At 46.6% G+C, this 25,296-nt stretch overlaps 1 protein-coding gene across 1 annotated transcript in view; it reads right to left on the bottom strand.

Moving 5' to 3' along the window:
* Positions 1-2,520: 2,520 nt before the first annotated feature.
* The window catches only part of LOC144133798 (xaa-Arg dipeptidase-like), a 31,615-nt gene continuing 8,839 nt past the window's right edge, over positions 2,521-25,296 (bottom strand). The window contains exons 2-6 of the mRNA XM_077666895.1: positions 25,042-25,187; positions 24,760-24,909; positions 19,770-19,911; positions 3,259-3,501; positions 2,521-2,885 (exon numbers count right to left, since the gene is read on the bottom strand). Coding sequence (XP_077523021.1) covers positions 2,554-2,885; positions 3,259-3,501; positions 19,770-19,911; positions 24,760-24,909; positions 25,042-25,187 — 1,013 coding nt within the window. The 3' untranslated portion in view covers positions 2,521-2,553. The remainder of the gene's footprint in view (positions 2,886-3,258; positions 3,502-19,769; positions 19,912-24,759; positions 24,910-25,041; positions 25,188-25,296) is intronic.

Here is a 25,296-nt window from a genome sequence, read left to right as displayed (position 1 = left end):
ATATTTACCGAGTAGAAAATGTCGCTCGCAAATTCAACTAATTGTATTGCTGTGCTGACACCTTTCCTAAAGCTGTGATGAAAATTAAAAAGCGTGTTATTAGATTCCAAAATTCTATGATCTGTAAATGGATTTATACCCTCCAACATCTTACTTGGATAAGACGTTAATGAAATAGGTCTGTAGTCAAGAGCTTCTTATTACCGGACTTGAATAATGAAAGTACCATGACCAGCTGTCATTATGATGGTACTGTGCCAGTGTTGAGCCACTCACGAATTTCCGCGGTTAGATAACGAGAAGTCCAGTACGAATAAAGCACGGGAAACGAATTTTGTATTCCACCTGAGATGTTCGATTTTTTGTCCAATATCAGTGTTAGCTTAAGTACAACATGCTCACTAATCGTAATCTCAGTAATCGAAGTTGCTGCATTGTGAGGGACAAAGGCTGAAACTTCATCGGTGTGAGATGAAAATACAGATTGAAAATAGGTATCAAACGCATTAGCTATATTTAATGGGTCGTTAGCTGCTTCATTATTGACGATGACAGACGAAGATGCAGACTCTATTGGTAAGGCAGTCAAAATTTTCCGGGACAGGTTTTAAGAAGGCTTCATAGCTATAGATTGAAAAAATTATCTTTAGCTGAATTAGTTATCATTCGAAGTTCCTCCTTTACCCCTTTAATCATGACAACATTTATTGGATGGGATAAACTTTTTGAGCATCTGAAGCGCTGAAGAAGGCGTGATGCACGCAAAATGTCAGGATCATCCAAGGCAAGTTGATATTTGTTCTTCGTTTTAGCTAGCAAAGTGTTGTGTGCAGTTACTAACAATGTTTTCAAAATAGCTGACTAATTCATCGGTGTAGCAAATGTGGCGAAGCATGAGAAATTTTTCAGAACCATCAGCAAGACTGTTGATGTTAGCGACGTCATCAGAACGAGTGAAATCAGGGAACATGGCGAAGGTGGAAAGCGGTACAAAACAGGAAATTTCAGAAAGCCGTCACCGCCTTGTGGTCCGAAATCCCATCCACAATTTCACAACAAAAACCGTGATGATAACTATTCGATCCAACGAAAACCAAATCAAGCAGTGAATCACCTCTCTTAGCTCCGTCGACTTTGTGTAAAAGACCGAATAGCAAGAAAACGTTTGCCAGTTCACGACGTATGCAAGATTACCGACAAGAGAAAGAAAACGATGGCCAGTTAATGCCTGTAGCGTTGAATTCACCGATAAGAGTCAGAGAGATTAAACGCTTGGGTGCTCAAGTAATCAATAAGAATGTGCAAATTTCGACGCATGAACCAGGTGGACGATAAAAAACACTGCCGCGAATCTTAATATTAATGCAGTTCACATTCGAATGGGCGCCTTCGCAGCTTGGTCCGTCGATATGGAGGACGAGCTGGCCAGCGCTATCCTAGCCGCCAGAGCCGCCACTCATGTGACGCCACAGTTAATACTACTCATACATTTTACATTTTGTTACTTATAAAGCGCTGAGTCATGAAATGGTGCAGAATGATTGAGTCATGCCTTTCATAAGCCACAGTAGGTTACGTTTCTTAGATCATGACTACATATTCGCTTACTTAATTGTGTTCTGACGTCGCATACCAGCGTACTGCATCACCTGAATTTCGTGCTATAGACGGCAGCCGATGTACTGAGTCGTGATATGTTGCAGAGTGACTATGAGTCATGCCTATGACTATGCGTCATGACTGCGCATGCTTTGTACAAAGTCTATACACCTTACATTAAATTAATTACAAAATGCAGAGTCACAAACTTTGCAGTATTGATCACTCATGACTATGACTTTGAATTATAATTTTCATAGGTCATAGGGCGTTCGGTTTCATTCATTACTATACATGTTCGTTCACATTCGATTTGACATCTTACAGAGCGATGTCATATAGAGGGCGACGGACGCCGGCTTTTGTGCTGATAGGATGATAGGAGATATAAAGCTTCCGCCTTAAAATAAAGAGCGGCGCGAACTGTGTACCCAGCAATAACATCGGCCGTTCAGTTCCGAGTTCCTGCTACACTGGTTCTCTTTCCCTGGCGCTCCGCTGCCACCCCCTTATCACCAACATCCTCTTACTCCAGCCCCCTAAACTTGGAGAGGAAAATCTGTCTCTCTCCACTTTGCCACCTGGCAAAACTGTGGAAGATGGCAATTTATATTATTTTATGCTTATTTTATTGATTTCAATGAATTACAGTAATGAAGGTAACTTAAATTAATTCGCTGACGTTGTACATTTGTAGATTTCACTGTATAATGCAGGGCTATATGGCTAAACCAAATCTATAACAGTTCTCCTTTCAAAAATAACTTTCTTCATTCCCTGTGGTAATGTAACAGAAGACAGAGGACCCAAAGTGACATCACTGATACCGCCCGACGGCGACCTTTATTTGCATAAATTGCAATGGCAACCAGCAACCGCCATGTCATTGTGGAACGCTTCATCCAAACTGCTTCGGGCCCCTCTTCACAAGGGTGCGTCAGCATAGCTGAGATATCACTGCTGTAGTTCTGCGTTCGATGGCAACCGTAAGGCTCTGAACTCCTCGCGTGCTTCTCGCATTAGCTGGGCGTCGGTGAGCAGGTCGAGCACAGTGAGCGCGAGTATCTTGGCGGCCCTGAGCGTGGGCGGCTGGGACGTAGCGGCGTTGGCCAGGACGGCGAAGTCACGGGTGTGATTGGCCGCACAAGCAGCCCGCGACCTCTGCTTTCTTTGGCCAATGCTGAAGACGGCGTGAAGTGTGGGCACGCGGTGCGACACGTTGCCGCAGTCCGTTGACGCGCCGGAAAATTGCAGCTTTTGCACGAAGTCTTCAGCGAAGGACACTCCTGGACGAGAATGAAAAACAAATGAAAATATTCAAATATTTGAAAAGCCTTTCAAAGGACCTTTTCTGGGTGGCTGATAAACGCAATCTTGCTTGCAAGCAACCGGTTGAGTGAACGGGAGCACAAGTAATAAGAGAACAATAAAATGCGCTTCAATAAAAATTGTACCGAGGGTGCGAGTCTGGGGATGCGATAGAGCAGCGGCGGACCGGTTGAATGAAAGACAGACTATCCTCGAAGCTTTTAAAAGCCATATCAAATTAATCTGACATTAGCTGTCAGTAATCACAACCAAAAGGCGCTGCTATACAAAAGCTGCTTCCCCAGTCACCGCTACCCCCTCCCCAACCTCACCCCGCGGCAACTGGCTCACCAAGGGCATGCCCGTGTTTGCGATAGGCGCCAGCGATGGCGCTCTTGTGGATGACGTGCATGTACGGGACCACTTCTTCAATGGCTACCGTGCAGCCCGTAGCGCTGGCAGCCGCTCGGAAGCAGGCCTCCACTCTGCCTCGTAGCTGCAGCAGCTCGGCGCTGGTCTCGGTGCGGACGATGTAGTGCAACACGGTTTCCTCGGGAATTACGTTGGCGTACTTCCCCCCTTGCGCGATGACACCTGCGTGCAAGTCAGTCCTTGTTTTCAACATGAACTAGCATTATCTTTCACTCTACGCTACCTCAGAGTACCACAGTTTCAAAGTTCGGCTAAAGTAGACGCCTCAACCAAAATTAATGAGTGTAGATTTCTGTCACAAATGTCTTCATTTGCGAAAAAAAAATCTTTCCAAGCGGCCCGACCTAGAGTACATCCTATGTTTGCGCAGGATAATCAGCTATTTCCAGAACGTTATGAACATCTTTCAGCGTTTGTAACTCGTATTTGTAGCATGAATTATTACATTACATATATATTAAGCGGGTGCACTAATAACGCAAAGTTCTGCAGGGCGCTGGCAGTGAATGCTTGCGAGCACAAGGGACGCCATTCCATTTGTTACGTGCCTGGTGATCCTAGCACTAAACAAGCTCATGAACCCGATGATTCGACAGCCAGGATTATGCCACCCTGATGCAGTAATTGGCCACAGCCTCTTATATGAATAAAGCAATTAACCTTCTGTCCCTAGCCCCCAGCTGCTGCGGAGCGAATGACCAAGGTAGCGGACAGACTTTTGATGCGTCGGAAGGCGCTAATTCCCTAGCTCCGGAAAGGTTGCTATTGGAATTAGAGGTTTACAACATATAACGCCATAACATTATCCAATGAGGCTAGTCTAGAAGGGCTAATCGATTAACTAATGGGTATTAAATGTGGTTCACTAAGAGCGTTAACGGCGGGCACAGACTATGGTAACATGATTTAGTGGACAAAGGAGAAAGGAAGGAAGCAGTTGGTTTCTTGGTTAATAAGGATATAGATGGCAACATAAGAGGATTTTTATAGCATGAGCAAGAGGGTAGCAGTTATTACGTATAATAAGAGGTAAAATTGAAGGTACTGCAGACCTGCGCCTGAACTTTCAGTGATGAGCAGGAAGTCGAATGTTCCTACGAATATATAGAATCGTAAAGAGTAAAGCAAAAGCGCAGTACACTGTTGTGTTGAGTGACTTCAATGCCATGGTAGGCATGAAGTAGGCAGGTAAACAGGCTTAGGTTCTATGGCTTAGGTTCTGGAATGGCAGGGCAGAGTTCTCTGTACAGTTCGCCGAACGAAATAATTTAAGACTCATGAATAGCTTCAATAGAAAACGAGAAAACCGGAATAGGGCATGGAAGACCTCGAATGGCGAAGAATAGAAGTGAAGTAGACTTCATATTGTGTCTGCATTCAAGCATCATGCAAGATGTGGCAGTTCTCTACAAGGTAAGACGTAGTTATATAGTACAGTCAAATCTCGAATTCGCCTTGATTTCCATAAGGAGCGGAAGAAACTAGTGAAGAGGAAGCACATAAAGAGGTTTGCGGAATAAAGTAATGCAGAGAAATTTATGATGTTGCTTCAGAACGGGTATTCTGCAGTAAACGAGGAATCCGACCTTAATGTTTAAGCAATTAATGATAATCTCTCCCAAATAATACTACGGATTGCGCAACAATAACCAGCAGGACAGCTAGACAAGATACTGGTAAACTCTCTTGGGAGGAAAAACACCTGATTAATATACGCGGAAGCATGTAAGCTTCTAACCGGATAGATAGAACAGAAGTGGCAGAGCTGTCAGAGCTCATTAATAAACTTAAAGTAACGGGCAATAGGCAGTAACATAAGCACAAAACCGACCATGCTGCAAGGAATAGATGTACAGTAAAAGCGGTCAGAAGGAAACTGGACAAAGGCAAAATTCAGATGTTGATGCCAAGAGACAAAGAGAGCAATCTCTTTACCACTCTGGATAAGACAGTAAGGTAGCCGAAGAGTACAACACAGTTATGCACCTTCCTCTCTGCCAACCATGTCAGTGGGAGATGCTGTTTACAAATCACTGAGACGAAAATGACTTCGAGCAACAGCAGGCTTGCTTCCGAAATAGGAGGATTCTCGAAAAGCTATCTGCGCAGAAAGGAACCTTGCGGGAGCTATTCCTTTTCCGCATTGCTCGGGAAGAGCTACCTGGTTCTCACAAGCCCAACCAGTCGCTTGTTGCAAAAGCACCAACAGCTTCGAATGCAACCGTATTGCCAACACATTACGTAATTAGGTGTCTCTGGGATTTCTTTAAGCACATTAGTTCCTCGTCCACCATTCCTCTCAAGTGCGTTCTCCTCGAGAGGAGCGTTTCGCAGCAGCCGCAGCAGTCAAGAGGAATTTGGCAGAGGCAAAATCAGATATGCGCACTAACAGGCAACAGGGACAAATTGAATTCCAGATCGTTAAGGTAGCCAGAATTACTAGACATATCTGTGCAGTAATCGCAATAATCAGGCAAATGACAAAAGATGCAGTAGAACACAGAAATTGGACATTCCGTCGACAATCATATAGAAAGTAAACAATGCCTTAGAAGCAATACAAAAGGGGAAAGCAGCCGCTGAGGATTAAGTAACGACATATGTATTGAAGGATGGTTCAGAGATTGTGGTATAAAAGCTGGCTACCCTGTGTACGCAAGGGCTCATAACATCGAATCGTTGGAATGGCGCTCACATATTTTTAATTTATAAGGAAAGGGACGTCAAGGACTTTATAGTCTACAGACCGATCAGCTTAATTGCAACAGTATACAGTGTGTTTACTATGCAAATCGGGCATGGAATCAGAGCAATCTTTAGTCAACCAAAGAAACATGTTTTCTACCTGAAAGCATAATCATCAACAGACAATATCCACACCATCAGTCAGGTAATAAAGAAATGCTCACAATACACCGAGATCCTGTATTGTCACGCAGTGAATAGGTTACAAGAAAGCATTTCATTAAGTGAAACTTCACCAGACTGCAGGCATTGCGTATCCTGAGTGGAGAAGAGCGATATATAAAAGTACTGTAAATATCTGTAATGGCTGCAGAGACACCACAGCACTACACCGAGAAAGTGATAAGTACCAAATCAGCAAAGGTGTCAGGAAGGTCGACACGATCTCAGTTCCATTCAAGTCTTGTTTACAGGAGGCGTTCAGAGGTCTATACTGGGAAGAGTTGCGGATAGAAGTGTCGCCCGACGTAGGATATGCGTATGGCAACTGCGATGGAGACTCAGGGTGGTAGAGTCACCTTTGTGTGGTACTATAGTGTTCTAGAAGGGGGTAGTGGGTTGAGGGAGAGCCCGCGGGTGCGCCATCGCACGTCGATAGCGCGAGATGGCGCCACCAGAGCACCGGCTGTAAAGAACCCGCGACATACCCGCGATACGCGCTGCATTCGCAGCGCCGAGAAAGCTGTGTGCATCTGGTGTAACACCGAAAATCGGACGTCTGCAGCTCCAATGCATTTTTTTTAAAACCTACCTCTCAAGGCAAAGAGACCGGAAAAGGTGGAAAGGCGGACATGCCATAAGTTTGTGCGAAGATAAAGCCGACCCGACGAGAGCAGAGACAGAGCCGCCGTACGACGATCCGGTTGCATTTCTGAACGCAGAGCTCACAAAAAGGGCTGAAGTAAAATTGTGGATGAGCAAATCGCTTAATTTTCCATCAAAATTTTCGATGCACGTCCATACGCAATCACATTCACTGTTAAAGTCAGCTAAACAATTGCAGCACGCGTACTTACGCATTCTGAACAGAGAGAACCCGAATCTACAAGGCTTTATTTCATCAAGTTCAGCTTTTATTTTGCAAAGTGCACGTTCACTGAAATCTAGAGAGATAATTCCTGCTACGGTGATGCCATTAGTAGGCGGTCACGGCGGTTCCTACAATGCGCGAAATTTCGTAATAAACATGTAAAAAAGAAAGTAGGGGAACTAACGGCAGCAAACAAGTTTATTGGTACAATAAACTGGCAGCCACCTCTTTTTCAAGGCACTACTTACGGCTGCTACGAGAGAGGCACTATAGACAACGCTTATCTTCGTGAACAATTTCTTTTGCCGCCGTTCTTGCTACGATTGGTTCAGCCCTTTTACATAAAAATGCAGCCTTGTCAGCACATAGAACTTCGTCAACTCTGTTGTGAGCGCATCTGCCTGCTGGCTGCAACCTAAGGCATAACGAAAATTTGCCTTCACAAGCAGCATTAAATCTACTATGCTGTCACAGCAGAGTTTCTTGCGACTGAAGAAAACAGGGAATATATTCTCTAACTTCTTCACTGCCTGGAAAAGTTCTTGCGAAGGATAGAAACACTCTCCCTTGTCAAATATCACTGTGAACTAAGAATTTCTGCCTTCCTTATTGGAGTTTTCCAACAGAAAGCTTTGCAGTGCTTGCATTAATAACGTTTAAGAAACTTTAGGGCAACATACCCTGCCATATAACGTATAAGCCGGTCGTCGCTCTTCTGCTCTACGTACTCTCTGTGCTCAGCAGAAATACTCTGAAGCATGCGCTCGGATGAAGCTAGGTTGCCTTTTTCGATGAGCTGGTCGATTGCAGCAACCCTGTCTCCTTTAACAGGAGCATCGCACGCACCCTGGAGAGAACTTATTTCTCCACTAAATCTATTAAGGTCAGCATTTCCTGAGCGCGCTGTCTTGGCAAGATAGTAAAACGAAAAGCTGTTGACGACAATTAGAAACTGTGTGGGGGTTGGGTGATCGTTGGACCCGCAGGATTGCCTGATTATGCCAAATATATTTTCCAATGGATCCTGGCTCAATCTGGATGTCATGATGTACTTAATCCCTGGCTAGCAATTCGGCGTCTTTCTTCATCTTTTGGCACGGTAAACAACAACGGCTGCTTTCCTTTAGTCCACTTGTAGCCGGTTTGACACCCGGGAGCTAAGCAGCGTCGTTGCTGTTGACGGTTCGGCGTTCCTACGTTTCACGAATGAAGAAGGCAGCCGGTGAACAAACTAAAATGATGAGCTGAAAAACGAAGAACAGCCAAAGCAGCAAACGATGCGTCAACAAACGTGCGAAAGGCAGCACATGGGCACCACCAACATCCAGCCCAGGCGACTACAGCGCCGCCGCTAACATCCGGGTCCCGTCCGCACTCGCGGCCTCGCCGCAATGCATATGGCGCGCCGGCTGCTGAACCCACTACCCCCTTCTAGAACACCATAGTGGTACATCAGGTACACCGTGTAAAACCCGTTTCCCCCCCTCCGTCTTGACTCGGCCGTCCATCTTCACCATCATAAGCTCCCTCTTGGGGGAAGCGGCAGCAGCGATGGGGGCATCATGTAGACGGCTACGCGGCACTCCGCGTAGCTGGGAAGAGTCACCATGGATCCGACCAGCGTCGCGAGAGGTTGTGGAGGCGTGATCTTGTCGCCTCCCTCGGCAGACGCGGGGGAAGATCCTGCGCCCTGCCGATGGACTTCTGGTTCCGGGTAGCGAAGCGAATACAGCAAATGCGCTCTTTCGCCGCATTTCCCGGCAAGTGCCCGGGATGGCATTGCCCCAGGAAAGCGGCGCGCACGGGAAGACCCGGCCGCTATTCTCATCGTGCGTAACGTTTTTCTGCTCATACCGCCGAAGTCGCATCATTACCCCAGCCAGTAATTCGGAAACCCTTAGCCTTCGTCTTCCAAGGAATGTCTCGCTGATGTTTTATAGATAGCTGGCGCGCTCTGTGCAATATTTTCAAGTATAATAAAAAGCATGTGTGTGCTAAGGTCTTGTAGTCCCTCCCTGTGTTCCAATCGAGCACGAACCCCTCCGCGGTTAGCGAGCGAGAATGCAGCATCCGCGGAGTGGCAGTGCAGGGTACAAGACTGTCCCCATAATACCACACTGGCAGCCCAAGGAGTGGCAAGCGCTTGGTACGAGAGACGATATTCAGTTCTGTTCGAGGAATTCCCGCCCGGACTTTAACAGCTTTCGGCCTGACCCGAAATCGGAGTTGCAAGCAAGGGTAATATGATATCTTTACAACGAGGTGAGCGGAATAGCCGCATGAAAAAATTGCAATGCATGCTAAGCTCTTATTCAGCAAATTTTTCTAGACAGCTTCGGAATGTACTGCCATAAGGTCAGCACATGGTCAGCAAGAGATACAAAGCAGTGACAGGGGGCGCATGCTCACAACGTCTGCCTCCTTTCTTTGTTGTTATCACCTTGCCCCATCAGGTACCAGACCAAGCCAAACGTCACGGGTTGCAGAAAAATCTAAGCGGCCAGCAGTCTTCTATGAAAGCCCAATAAACTTTGGGCCAGGAAAAACAGTCCTCTTCTGTTTTTGTTGTTCTTCGCATACCCGCCGTTTCGCAGTAAATATGGTTACACGTGGCGTGTGCTAACCGGAGCTCGAAATTCATGGCCTAGACCTCTAAGCAGCTTGCCGGCTTAGAAAAACCCCACAACACCAGACGAGGACAAGGCGGTACGAGTATGGGATATGCTTTCAACGCCCGCAAAGCAAGCACGACGACTCTACGTGAGACGCAAGAGCCGGAATCGGCGCGTAACAAGCACGTTTCATTGCGCAACCAGTGATTTGCGGGGGCGCAACCATTGCGCCCCCGCAAATCTATTCGAAGGAGCAAATGCAGGCAAACTACTCCGAGTTGCTAGAACCTTACTTCGATCCCAATAGAATCACTGATGACACTCGCGAACGCGCAATTCTCATCGCATGTCTCAGCCCAGAGATATGCGGGCGTCTTCGAAGTTGACTAACGCAGAAAAAGCAGCGGGACGAACCCTATGACGCCATCACCTAACTGCTCTAGCAGCCCCTGAACCCAACAACGTTTGAAGTTTATGAAACGTACCGGCTCCAAAACCGCGTACAGAACACCGGCGAGAAGGTAGGTGCATACCTGACGGAACATCGTAAACTCGTGGACAACCATGGTTTCTGTGGTGCGTTAGAACGGAGCCTCAAGATAGACTGATAACCAGGTTGCTAGAAGATATAGTTCAACGTGCACTGCTGTCTCAGCTGACGTAGCTTACTCTCCAATAAGCGATAGATATCGCCTCGTCAGCGGAACTGGCGATGCAAAAATGTTTCAGCGTCTACCCCACATGAACGCCTCGAAATCGGCAAGCGAGCTCAATGCCATAGCGTTTAACAACTAAACAAATCCACAGTTCAGGTCAGGAGCGCAGAAGTAGAGACGCCGCGACCGCTCATTCGCTGCGGCGATTGCTCACACGATGCATCCAAATCTCCGCATAAAATGTCTACCTGCTATACGTGTCACAAGTAGGGACATTCAACCCCATGGTGTTTCGGCGGCGGATAACCAAGAAAGCCAGTGAAATTTCAGTCTAACGTGATCAGTGTCGAAGCTTGGCAGAGCAGCTGTACTGACTTTCTTCACATTTTCACAGTACCGACTGAAGGTACTGTGATCAAACCGGCCTACATGATGATGAGAGGGGGCCAGTGGAGCACGATGTGAAGATTACTACTGATTCGCCGCCGTCCGTAACCCTAGAAGAAACACACCACTGTCATGCCAAGCGGTGGCCAGCCCTGAAGCTTACAGACAAAGAGCTACCTGTCCGCGGGATTCTTCACATAACAGCACAGCTCCGTGGATACAAATTAACTGCTTAATTGCACGTGGTGCAGTTCCCTGAGTCTGCACTATGTGGTAGAGATGTGATCCAAGGGCTACATATGCCACATGACCAGGAAGAAGGCATAGTCCTGACTCCAAATAGTAAAGTCCTAACTGTCACAGAACAACTGAAAGATAACTTCAAAGACCTCTTCGAAACCGCAGCAGGTCTGATGAATTCACCACCCGCTAGCATTACTATGAAGAAAAATATTACTCCTAGGCTTTTAAAAGCCCATTCACTACGCTACGCGATACGCGAAACAGTGGGAATGGAAATAGGCAGAATGCGCCAGAAAGAGATTCTGTATCCTGTGAGCCACACCTATTGGGCAACATCAGTTGTTCAAGTGGTAAAAGTGGACGGAATCTTCAGAATCTTGGAGATTTCAAGGTCACAGTCAACCGCGAGATTGACAGGGATCAGTATGAGCTTCCAGAAACGGAAGACATTTTCGCCACTCTCAATGATGGTCACTGGTTTTCAATGTTGGATCTATGCGAAGACTACACTGCCACATACCACTGGGCGAGCAAGCAAACAAAGTGTATTGAACACCCGCAAAGACCTATTTGCTTACTGTAGGCTACCATATGACACTGCATCAGCTCCGACCATAATTCAAGGGAAGAATGAAGCGATTTTTAGAATGATCGCCGCTGAGTTCGGGACCAGAGTTCGGGAGCCCTGAGGGTAAACGATGCGAGAGACGTTGTCTCACGGAACGTTCAGTTCCTCAGGTTGCCAAGGAGTCTCATGGTCGGCAGAAAAACCTGGAAACGCCATAAGGAGATAGTTCACATCACCGACAACAACACAGTGTATGTACGTAGGTTAGGTGGCAAAGTAAATCTTGTGGATCCGTTCCGGCGCATAGGCGAAGTTCGTGCACAGGTGATACAAGAGCGTTTATGGTTTATGGTTTATGGGGGTTTAACGTCCCAAAGTGACTCAGGCTATGAGGGACGCCGTAGTGAAGGGCTCCGGAAATTTCGACCACCTGGGGTTCTTTTACGTGCACTTACATCGCACAGCACACGGGCCTCTAGAATTTCGCTTCCATCGAAATTCGACCGCCGCGGCCAGGATCGAGCCCGCGTCATTCAAGAGAGTAGCTCTGCCGCATGATAAGCCTTGTGTAACGCAAGAGAGGTGCAGCGGTGACCGAACGGCACAAATCTGATGCACCACTAGCTGTGTTGCGTCCCGTCGTTTGAAGCAGCACTGAAGATGTATAGGACGGGTCTTCTTGGGGAAGAAGGTGTGCCGCCATGTTACCAGCGACTCCAAAGTGAGCTGGCAGCTACTGCAAGAAAAGTGTAATATCTTTTAACTGTAGTTTCCTGAGCCAGGTTACAGACCAGAGGAAAAATTTATCAACAGAAGTATATCGTTGCAGCTACCTTAGTCCAAACTTGGAGTCGGACAGAATGACGGCTCTCTGCGGCTTGCACGAAGACTGACGTTTAAGCGACTTTTCAGTGGCAGATGGTCCCACCGACGTTGACGGTACTAATCTTTGAAGGCTCCCAAGATGTAGCAAGGTGAGGCACTACAAATGCGACTGGACGTGATTGCTCAACCCTGTTCACAGAACCATCAGTGTAAACTTGCAGGTGGCCCCCGTAGACGATGTTCCGATATTCAACAATCAACGGTCTTTCTTTCGCCAGAGGCAGCGATTGTTTTGAGCTCAGGCCTCTGATGTCGAGGCGGCAGTGAATGTCGTCATAAAATCATGGCGGATCCTGCTGACACTTGTGTTCCGTGGAAGATCAATCTACTCTGCTTAGGATGTGAAGTCCCAGCACAGTCTTCAGGCATTTCCTTCGGGTGATCTCAAGGCGCTTATAACAGCAGTCTGATGACGGCATAAAATACAGTGAGTAAAGAATTTTGCGCCTGGATCGCCTATCGTAAATCAGTCTCTCCATTAACTTTCAGACGCACAAGGTGATCAACGCTGGTTTGTACGAGAAGAGATCCGCTTCATCTTTCTGGTGTTTCGAAACAGGCATCACTTCCGCATGTCACACCTGCGAAGCTGTTCACTGCGTTGAGCGTTGGCAGCGAGAAGGAAACAATGTTGGGCACCTCACTCTTCCATGTCAGCCGTGAGTCAAGGATGATGCCCAGGAAACTCGCGTGGCATGCCTGATGAACTTGGGCTCCTTAAATTCGTAGGTCTAAGCCCCAGCAGCGACGCCTTTCTTACGGGATCAGCAGAAGGCAGGACTTTTTCCTGACAGGGAGTACCTAATGTGGCCGAATGGGTGTGAATTGCAAAAAGCCGCTTGTGTGATCGCCGGTAAATGCCTCAGCTGGTAAACCGATACCAACAAGCAGCTGTCATCAGCGTAAATCGACATCACAGTGGTGTACGGCCATATCTTCGGGCGTACCTCAGAGCCGCCATAGCAATGTTAAAGAACAGCGGCAATAATACCCTTCCTTGTGGTGCTCCTTGAGACACTGTCCTCGTGCGGCTAAATATCTTACCAAGATGTACTTGTGTCCTATGGTCGCAGAGAAATATTTGAACGAAACGAATATTGCGCCATGTCACTTTCATGCAATGTACCTTAGTGTCAAAGACTTCTGCAAGGACACAGTCAGTGGCCTTGGACAGGTACTGGAACAAGGCAAGGGTAGAAGGGCCGTTTCTGTTATTGTGCTCAATGTATCTTACCAAACATAAAATGTTATCCTGCGCTCTGAGACGGGAACGAAACCCAGTCATATATATATTGTCAAGAAACGCTTTGATTCTGCCCATCAGGACTGTCGGTCGTAAATCAGTTTCTTCATTAACTTTGAGACGCACGAGAAAAACGGCATGGGTCTGTAAGAGAAAATATCCGCTCTATCTTTCTGGCGTTTTACGCACGCACCGCCCCCGCTGAAGGAATGTTTGCCGTTTCCCAAACTTCATTAAAGAAACAGCACGTGCCGCGGAAGCTGTCTATGGAATGCACGTGAAGGTAACATGGCGCAATATTCGTTTTGTTCGGATATTTCTCTGCGACCGTAGGACGCAAGCACACCTTGGTAAGGCGTTCAGCCGCATGAAGACAGCGTGTCGACCATTACGCAACTGCTCTCATGTACCCATGACCTTGCTTTAGCTATAGACAAGCGCCAAAAAATTAATGCAATTTACCTAGAAGTGTCGAAAGCATTCCATCGTGTACCGCACGCATTACTTCTAAATAATGTGCGAAAAGCAGGAATTCTTGAAAACGTGGTCCTTGGTGTTAAAGCCTATCTAGCAAACCGCACCTGGCATGCTCAGTGTGCATGTGTCCATTCAGATGAGGTGCAAGTATAATCTCGTGTACCGCAAGGAGTCTTTGCTCGGAGCCTTGCTGTTTTTTTATTTATGTAAATGACATTGCTAAAAATGTCGATGAATTTCTTGTTGTTAAACTATATGCACACGATTTTCGAATCTACAGTGCTGTTAAAGATAACCACAGCCAGAACCCACTCAATGAGAACCTCTGTAAACTTGGGGACTGGTGCGAACGGCGTGGGATGCAAATTAATTTTCGGAAAACAGTCTCTATGTCAGTCACAAGGGAAACAAAACATTGTCCTATTCCGATGACGTTGTAGATCAGCATATTCATTCAGTCTCGTCTGTGAAGTACTTAGACTTAACAATTAAAAATTACCTTAGTTGGTACGAGCACATCAATAACATTTCTGCCAAAGCATTTCCTACAATCTGTTTCCTGAGCAGAAAACTAAGGAGTGCCCTGTCAAATGCAGACATGGAAGCATACCGTACATTTTCGCCCAGTTCTCGTGTATGGATTCATTGTTTGGAACCTTATTTAACTAACGATATTACTAAGGTAGAGCGCGTTCAGCGTCTCCCTACCCGATTTATATTATTCGATTATAGAACGTCCTCCTAAGTCAACAACATATTAAACAAGCTTAAACTAGAACCGCTTCATGTACGGCGGCAGATTGCCAGACTGAGTTTCTTTCTTTATTGTACTTCAAGAAAACTGGCCTATCACGTGACCAATGTGTTTTTTTACTAGCACTTCGGTACGTGAGGCTGAATCATTCTGCAGTAATCAGGCCATATTTTGTACGGACAAGAGTATTTCAAAACTCATTATTCCTCCACACGATCTAACAGTGCAACTATTTCCCTTCCTCAATTGTTGAATGTTCTGACACGAAAAACTTCAAAACGTGAGACGTGAAAAAGCTCATTGTAAGAGTTGTTATCGATATACTGTAATGCCCTCCTGCTTGGGCAGCACCAGTAGCCAACAATATTTCTAAACAAATAAAAATAACAATGGTGGCCATCCGGCGGGCTTCTGCTAAACGCGATACGGGTAGCGAATTCTTGGCCGCGAGAAAGCGTGTTAAAGTAAAATGAAATGAGGGACCTTAAAAGAAAAGCAAGCCAAGACGCTAGCTAAGGCGTACCTCTTCTCAACCATCTTCGAAAGGCGATCATTTGTGTCTGGCGAGCAAATTGCCTCTGGGGACAAAGTTTAAGGACTAACAAATGACTATCCAAGCACCGAAAGGGGGGATTCCGGTATTTAGATTGCGAAAAAAAAATTGCGGAAAAGTAGTTTTTTCAAACAGCGGTTTTTTGAATTACATATCATCTTAGTTGAGGGTTCGACGGAAACCCGTCTGGCGAGGGAAATTCAGCATATCCAGAAACGAACACTCGCCAAAGTCATAAAAGAAAAAAAAACGTAAAAGCATTGACGTTTCGGCACCACTACGGGTGCCTTGTTCACAACAGAATGAAAACGTGATGGGCTGCTGCTTATGTAGCTACATAAGCAGCAGCCCATTTCGTTTTCATCTTATTGTAAACAAGGCACCCGTAGTGGTGCCGAAACGTCAATGCTTTTACGTTTTTTTCTTTTATGACTTTGGCGAGTGTTCGTTTTTGGATATGCTACATATCATCATCATCAGCAGCAGCAGCCTGATTACGCCCACTGAAGGAGAAAGGCCTCTCCTGTACCTTTTCAATTAACCATGTCCTGTGCCAGTCACAGCCTCCGTATCCCCGTAAACTTCCTTATCTCCTCCGTCCACTTAACTTTCTCCCGCCCCCCGCTGCGCTTGCGTTCCCTTGAAATCCGGTCTGCTACACTCAAGGACCATCAGTTATCTTGCCTTCACATTACATGTTCCGCCAAAGCCCACTTAATTCTCTTGATTTCGGCAAGGATGTCGTTAACCCTTGTTCGATCCCCTACCTACTCTGCCCTCTTCCTATCCCTTAATATTACACCTATCATTTTTCTTTCCATACTTCGCTGCGCTCTCCTTAACTTAAGCCGAATCCTTCTCGATAGCCTCCACGTTTCTGCCCCATAGGTGAGTACCGGTAAGGTAGAGCTGTAGTATACTTTTGCCTTGAGGAATATTGGTAAATGCCTTTCATGATCTGAGAGAACCTGACAAATGCCCTCTTCCCAATTCTTATCCTTCTAGTTATTTTCCTCTCGTGATCCAAATCTGCAGTCTCTACCTGCACTTAGTAGACATATTCCCTTCCCACTTCCAGCCCCTCGTTATGCGTTGTAAGCTGCTTTTCCGTCCCGAGACTGTTGTTTTGGTTTTCTGCATATTAATTTTTAGACTCGCAGCACTGCTCCACCTTTCTAATTTCGTGATATGTTTTGCAGTTGATCTCCTGAGTGACTTAGCAAAGCAATGTCACCAGCGAATCGCCGACTACCAAGGTATTCTTGATTAAATCTTATCCCCAACTGCTCCCAATCCAGGCATCTGAATACCTCCTGTAAACAGGCGCTGAACAGCATTACATTTATTATTAGTATTACATATAGTATAGTAATAACAGAATAGTATTGCATATACTTTAAACTATGTCTGAACAAAATATCCATGTTCAAAGCTATCCCAAAGTACGAAATAAATGAATACTTATAGAGCCCCGCTGCTGAAAAACGACGCGCGAGCTTCGAACTGATGTTCTACTTTACAAGATAGGAATTCCGAAACCACCCTTCGATCCCCGCCATTTTGCTGCCATTTGAAAGATCGATTCGTGTCCACTCATTTGAAACTTCTCAAGATGGCATCACACCTGCGCAGCCAAAACTGTTGGTGTTCTCTCCCGATTTGATTTCCGGTGACTAAATAAGTAAGCCGATCTCCGTTCATAATGTTAAAAATACAGTATCTCCCTTACGGGATTTTTCTGCTTTACCTTTGACAACTGAAATGAGATTGATATCAATTTATTTGCGAAGAGTAGAGCTGTGGGATGATGCTATATTACTGGCTTTTACAATGCGCAATCAATTTAATTAGTTGCTTTCCTAAATTATCAGCCGACCCGTTTTCTACGTTGTAATCATAAATTTTTACCAATGTATTTTCGTTAAGGAAAGTTTAAAGGGTCTCTGAAACACCTTCCGAGGAAAGCACATCAACTCGCTCAATCAGTGCACTATGTTGCCATGAAAACCAGAGACAAATAACACCCTTCTACACGCAGCAGAGGGCCCACAATCACGCGCGAAAGTTGGCGAGCCCTTCCCGGCGACTATTTCATGCTGGCACCCTTCTTTGTCGCTCGCACCTGCGTATACAAGTTAAGAGGCGGCCATTGGTTAGATTTTTTCAGACGTCAGGCAGCTACAAAGGCCGCGGCCAATAAGCCGCGTAGCTCCGGCGGGTCGGTAAGCTCCGCTCTAGGAGGGGGGTCGGCGAAGGAGCGCCTGCCTTCCAGAGTGCAAAAAGTGACGAGAGGAGAGGGAAAGGCACGAAGACGCGGATATTCGAATTTTGTCTACAGATAACCCAGCTTCTACAAAGCGCATTAGAAAATTTCGTGCAGGACAGTATTCGTGAAGAGGCGTGCTTTAACATCCCAGCCATACTGGAGCTTTTTAGAGCCCCTTTAAAACAGCATCACCGCACAAAATGAACCTTGAGTTATTCAGTTCTGTAGGCATTTTAAATTTAAAAAAAAAATTTGTTGCCTAATTACCAGTAACGAGGCGCCAAACTAGAATCACTAAACTGCTTATAAATCAAATTATATTTGTTCTATTCAAACTGTAATTGCTTATTTGGACTCTACACAAAAACACACACACACAAAGCGATTTTACAACAATCCTACCATAAAAAAAATTGGTTTATGACCCTCATCCTTCCTTAACTTGTCATTAGCAGTTTCTGAGGGCGATGATGTGACGGCGGAAAATGAAATCCCCCCAATAATCTTTATGTACACCTGCTGCCAGGCCTATACGTCTCTAATGGCTTAAGGCCTCCTAGGCGCTACTGTCTTCCGTCCACCATATAATCTTTTGGTCAAGGTTGACGCAGGCTATAATGTATACTGCTCTGGAGAAAGTCCTCCAAGCAGATACGGTGGTATGAGCAAGCTAGGCAATAAAAGAACAAATATTAATGACAGAGGTACCATATGGAACTAAACGTAGCCTCGACAAGAGAATGATGCTCTGGTGATAGATTTTTATGGTGCAAGGGAATCTGTGACTAAAGAGCGCCATGGCACGAAATGTTTTCAAGTACTCAAGGTGGGATTAAAGACCCTTTTCCCAAGCATTTCATCCTAAGGAAACGAAGCAACAGGCCAGGGGAGAGATTGTACCCATTGTATCACCGTTGGGTGCCCGGCTGCACTATTGATCGAACCCCGCACTTCCCGCATGCGAGGCGGATCCTCAACCACTAGGCCACCGCTGCGGTAGAATGAAGTGCAGTTACTGATAACCGAAGTGTTAAAAACGTAAAGAAATAATTTCGTGCGGTCACGTAACGCAAAGATAAAATCACTGATTCTCATTTGTGATAACCCAAAGAATTCCAATGGAAGGTTAAGTGTAACCTTGGGCAGTGAGATGTGACGTGGAGAAGTGTGATCGGTAAGTCTGCTACGACAGGGGGCCGCGGTTGGCGCAGGAGAGGGCTAATTGGAGATTTGTGGGATGTGTCCTTATGCTGCAGCGAAAGCAACCTGGGTCACATTGACGATGACCTTTACAACATGGGCATTGTGACCGACACAATACTAATGAAATAAGCTGTTTTCTGGCGATACATGAAACACCCGAAGGCTGGCAACAGTAATACCACCAAGGTACAATCGGCGGCAGAAGTTTACGGGATGCTGGTGTGCTGGAAAAAGTTTATTGCGGCGCAGTCACCCAAGGCAGCCACCTGAAATACCTAAAGGTATGTGGAAATATACATGCTATAAGCTAGTAATATTACCAGGTGGCTGAGACCTGGAGGGTGCTAGAATAATTTCATGAATCCCGTAAACTTCTCCTGCCGAATGCACGCGGAGTAGTTTCACGTCGCGATACTCTGGTAGAATATACCGAATAAAGAGAGTAAAGACGATACGGTCACTTAAGCAAAGGCGCCAAAAATTTCAGGCTATACAGTATAACGAGTTAAAAAAACAATATGCAGCGACATGAGTTAGGTTGGGCTGATTAGATGTCCCTCTTGGTGAAATCAACACCAGGAAAACCTATTGCGGCTGTTATTTCTTGCTGTTTCCTGCGTGAATGTTTGTAAAATATTTTTTCGGTAACAACATCGCTCGGAAAAACTGCCATAATGCGTTTCTTTCCGCAAGGAATGAGGAATATGAAGCCCTACATGAAATACACGCCTAAGTCGTTCAACATAACTGTGAACGCAAGGAGAGCTAGGCAATCGCGCAAGTTAACTCGCGAAACTCGGCGCCCCACCGTTAATCCTCCAGCTTGGCTTGCATTGCTGCCGGAGAAGGCTGATATTGATGTAGGATGCGACCGCAGCATCCAAGGCGTTCAGTCCGTCCCACGAAGACGCTGCAGCGTGAGGAGACCTGCCCCGGAAGCGTATGACGAGCTGCGGAGGTACAAAGTGCCGCAGATGAGTATTTTAGGTAAGAAAGGGAACGGTAGGGTATATTGCAAAGTTTGGGAATGCTTCTAATTCTGAATGGAGTTCACTCCATATTCCTGATATATTCTTCACAGTCAGTGAGAGAGTGCTGTTCACTGTGGGGGAAAACCTTGATGTGATGCCATCGCATGCACCGTCGACAAAAGAATATCTACTCTATGGAGCGCTGGCTGAACCACATAAACTTCCAATGACCGTTGGTTTATCGAAGATGCCGTCGCCTAACCAATAACCATCAGGCGTTAAGAGCGGCACGTGTGTGTATTGATTTGGAAATGTATTAGCAGCGAATTTAAATGACGCATAGTGAATTTCTGTTTCCCTGCTTTACGCACATTGTTTGAGTGCAAAGAAGCAAAGGGGCGTTAATTCAGCGTGCGCCAAAACAATGCGCCAGTCCTGATTTTGACACCTGCTCTAAGTCTAAGGAAGCTTCTAGGATGCAGCAGGAGAGTTTTTTTTTAATTATATGCTGTGTAAATTGATGTTCTTACAGGTGTTACCTCGGCTATATTCTTCTTCAGCTTCATATTAAATTTCTGTTTCTTCCACCTCTTAATAAGACCTCTTAATAAGCTAAAGAAGAAGATAGCCGAGGTAACATGTCATGCAGAAGAGTACGCAACACACTTAGCCAGGCAAGGGTGGCAACAGTTCAGCACTTCGCTGAATGGAACACTCAGCACGGCCAAAATGTGGCGGATTCTAAAGGCTCTAATGGATCCTACAAAGACTAAAGCAGAGAGCGGAAAATCCCTACAGAGACTAGTGCACCAATATCAAGGAACAGACGAGCAGTTCCTCGATGAAGTCAGAACCAAATGCTACGGCGCAGATGAGCCCAAGGGCTACGAAGGAAACTACCTTGGAGAAGAAAATCCAGATATGGACAAGCCCATCATCAGAGAGGAAGTCACCGCGGCAATGAGAACCATTACGAAAAACACAGCGTCAGGAGCAGATAGAATTAGAAACTCTCTCATAAGAAATATAAGCGACGAAGCGGTGGGCCAGTTGACGGCCTACCTAAACAGACTATGGGAAGTGGAAAGATACCAGCTGAGTGGAAGCATGCCGTAGCAGTCATGATCCCCAAACCAAGCAAGAAGCTGCAGATCGAGAACCTCAGACCAATCTCCCTCACTTCTTGCCTGGGAAAACTGTACAAGAGGATCGTCACCAAACGCATCCAGCTACACCTAGAAAACAAGAGACTCTACCCGGACACTATTTTCGGCTCCAGGGCGAACCTCTCGACGCAGGACGTACTTCTGCAGCTTAAAGCAGAAGTCCTGGAGACAATGCCTAAACAATGAGAGAACGCAGTCATGGCACTCGACATAAAAGGTGCCTTTGACAACGTCGGCCACGCCGCTATAATGGAGGGACTAAACAACACCAACTGCGGGAGAAGAATCCATGATTATGTCAAAGACTTCTTGACCAACAGAACGGCCATGGTGGGACTAGGGGAGCTGAGGAGTGACGTCTTCACCACCCCAAGCAAAGGAACACCTCAAGGCTTGGTCATATCGCCCATACTCTATAATGTGGCGATGATCGGCCTATAGCGAGAAGACTCAGCAGAATCCAGGGCATCCAGCACGCCATGTACGCAGACGACATCACGGTCTGGGTGAACCATAGATCCCTGGGGGAAAAACCAGAACTACTCCAACGAGCAGCAAAATGCGTTGAAAGATACGTGAAGAAAAGAGGACTAGCCTACTCTACAGAAAAGTCCGAACTATTGAGGGTAGGAAGACATCCCATAGACGCGAAAGCTACTACAAGACAGCTTCGGTGGTAGTTGATAACGCAGACAGTCTAATCACCTGCGCAACAACACGTAGCGTCAGGATAGCGGAAGCGGAGGAGGTCGCTGTTGCGCTGGCAGCGGCTGAGGGCTATCGAAATGACGAATCGTTGGTCATCCTAATGAACTCAAAAGAGACATGCAGAAACTATACGAAAGGTAGAATCTGCAAGGCTGCCTAGGCTATCCTCCGCGAAGCAGTACACCTCAGAAAAACAGCAACGCACAAATTAATCTGGATTCCGGCACACACGGGAATAGAAGGAAACGAAAGGGCAGACAGCTTGGCTCGAGAGATCACGTACCGAGCCGAGCTGCCATACGCCCTCTGACAGCACTTCACCGTGGATGTTCAGAATACCTAAACTATCAGAGGCAGGAGAATTAGATACTCCCCGCCACATAAGGGCCTAACACAACAAGAAGCAGCTAGTTGGCGGAGGCTGCAAACGGGAACATTCTTTAACCTACATATACTTAGCAAGATGTATCCTACACAGTATAGGAACACATGCCCGTGGTGCGGGGCAACCCCCACGTTTTACCATATAACCTGGGAGTGTAAGCGAAACTACACATTCCACCAACACAAAACCCCGAGTGCGGAGCAGTGGTAGAGCCGGCTCACCAGCTGCGAGCTCGCCGCCCAAAGGGCAAATGGTGCAGCACGCAAGCGAAGCAGCGCGACTAAGTGGAGCCCTGTACTAAGGGCCCAACCCTGCTTTGAAGGTCAAGAGTCTGCAGCGATGCAGAAGAAGACCGAACGCTAAACCCTTAATGGACCAAATAAAGTTTTTTTTCTCTTTCTCTTACAGGTGAGCATACACAACCACGTACAGGTGCCCGCAAAATTTTTCGGAACATAGAGAGGTAAACAAAAAATTCGGCACAGACACTTAAGATTGCTTACATGTGAGAATGCAAAAACATTAAAATGCTGAGTCACATTATTTTGTTAAATGACTGAGTCATGAAGCATGACTAGGGCTATGAGGCATGCTTATGCATACTTTGTACCAATTCCGCACTTTACATTACGTTACTCGTCAAGTTTTGAGTCATGCTACGTTGTAGAAATAGTGATGAGTCATGTGTCATGACTATTACTAGTTCAATTACTACGCTAATTCTAAAGTTCTGATTCATGACTGTGACTAAGAGTCATGATTCTATAGGTCATAGCATGTTGCATCTTATCGTTCATGACTACACATCTTCGGTTGCATGTGTTGTGACATCGTACACCGTCTTTATGACATCATCCGAGTTTCGTGCCATTTACGGCGGCGGACGGCTCTTGTGCTAATAGTAGATATTATGCTTTCTGATTAAAACTGCCAGGCGATCACGCAATCAGATCCAACAGATCTGAGATCGGTGGATATTTGCCGCGATTCTGTTTCGTGTTTTCTACGCCTTGCTTATAATTTGGCTGCTTCTAGGGCTGCATCTTCGAGTCTTTTCCGCTTCGGCTTCCCAAACCCTGAGTCCTGGCGGTCCCAGGATAGTTCGCACCGGTCTCCGCGCAGAATCACGTCCATGCCGCCAAACGGCAACAAACAGTTGTCTATGTCACGCAAACATTTGCCGATGCAATCGAGCATGTCGGCGAACATCATGTTGAGTTCGTCGATGACGGCCGATTGTACGTTGCGGAACGCCGACGTAAATGTACTTAGGTCACTCGTGCTTTGGCAACGGTCCCGTGTCATGGTCGGCTTGAACATAGAGTGCGTGGTCACTTCACCCCAAGGTAACGAAAGATTTACCTGTGGTGGCACACGCAACTTATGCATTGGCATTCGACCCACCGCACTGCCTCCACCGTTGTAGTACTTCCTGTAAACACCCATGACCAACATCCCTCCCCCCGTACCCTTCCTGGGTACAGCATGTATGAACACTTGCAGTGGCTCGATGCCGGAGTTCGCCCATCCATAAATGCGTGGCACGCCAGTATTGGGCGCTTTCGTCACGCTCTAGCGCCCGCACGCACTCCAGGGGGGTACCCACGTGCTTAGAACGCCCCAAGCGGACCACGATGACTTCGGTTAGAGGGTTCATAGCCCTGGGGCAATAAAACCCTAATTTCCAGGAACTCCTAACACGCAACCTCGAAATGTAGGGTTCTCTTTGCTTTTCTCACGTGACGAAAGCAGAGCCAGTAGGCAGCGAGGAAATTCAGGCTTTTTGCAATTGCGCCGAAAACCTTTCTGGTTGCCAGTACATAGAACTGGCATTATGCAAGCTGATGAGCGAAAGAATTGTATGTATGTATGTATGTATGTATGTATGTATGTATGTATGTATGTATGTATGTATGTATGTATGTATGTATGTATGTATGTATGTACTTTTCCATCGCTACGGTAGCCATACAGTCTTCCCGAAACCAATACGGACCACCACCAAACCACCAGGCCAGAACTGAAAGCACCAAATGATCATCGAAAGAAGCCGCCAATGTCAGTGCTTCCTGCACTACATGTATCTCCATTCGCTTCAGAAGATCATTCTACCTCTCAGGTGCGCATAACCCATCTCTATTATTAGTATGACCGCTCTTATCTGCCCGGCTTTGGCGCTGTAGCTGTGATCGCCCAGCGTGTACCTCGGTTTCGCGCTTGCTGTCGTGCTTACGGTATTCCCATATGGTTTTCCAGCCAGAGTTTGTGTCGATACAGTTTTTAATCGTAATAGATCGACTATGCATCGCGACCTGACTAAAGAAAGGCTGCGGCATACGTTAGAACTCCATGATACACATACTGCTGCACACGCTCTGAGACAGAACTCCGCGGCTGATATGAACAGAGAGCGCTGCAGAAATGCTGTCTGCAATGCGATGAGGCGAGGCTGGCGGTTGCAACAGTAACACCAATCTCCCAGAGAAGAGGGCGCCGATACAACCCTCCATGCAGTATCGATGAATCCCCCCCCTCCCCCAACCGTCCCCCTAACCCGTAAATGCTGACCTGTTGTGACGCTGCAAAAGGCGGCCTCAGGGCATCCGCCGGCGACGGGTGCGACATGAGTGCCGCATCGATGCCGTGGAGTGCGCCTCTGCTGAGGAGCAGTTCCTTGCCGCCGAGGCTCTCCTCTGCTGGCGTGCCCAGGACTATGAGCTGATCGATTAAGGCATGGGTTGGAAAAAAAGAATTGACAAGTGTATGCGTTGTGCGAGTCGTGATTTAGTAAAGGCAAAACATTTTGTGCAAGATCTCAACGTATTCCACCCGACCCACTTAGTTTCTCACCTTGCCGTGGACGTCGCTGTGAGTCTTCATGGCTTCCTGCACGGCGAGTGCAGCGCCAATGGACGCTTCGGCGATCAGGTTGTGCCCGCAGGCATGGCCGATGTCTGGCAGGGCATCAAACTCGCAGAGCAAGGCCACACACAGACCTGCACACGGTTATCATATTTAGGCGCGCCCAAGATATCTCACACAATTATTCAGGCACCTCGTTTAATTTAGTTGAGCACCCAGAAATGCATTTATGTAACTTTGCTC

The sequence above is a fragment of the Amblyomma americanum genome, chromosome 5, assembly GCF_052857255.1.
Source record: "Amblyomma americanum isolate KBUSLIRL-KWMA chromosome 5, ASM5285725v1, whole genome shotgun sequence".
In the NCBI taxonomy this organism is placed as follows: domain Eukaryota; kingdom Metazoa; phylum Arthropoda; class Arachnida; order Ixodida; family Ixodidae; genus Amblyomma; species Amblyomma americanum.
This window is presented reverse-complemented; position numbering and strand designations above follow the sequence as displayed.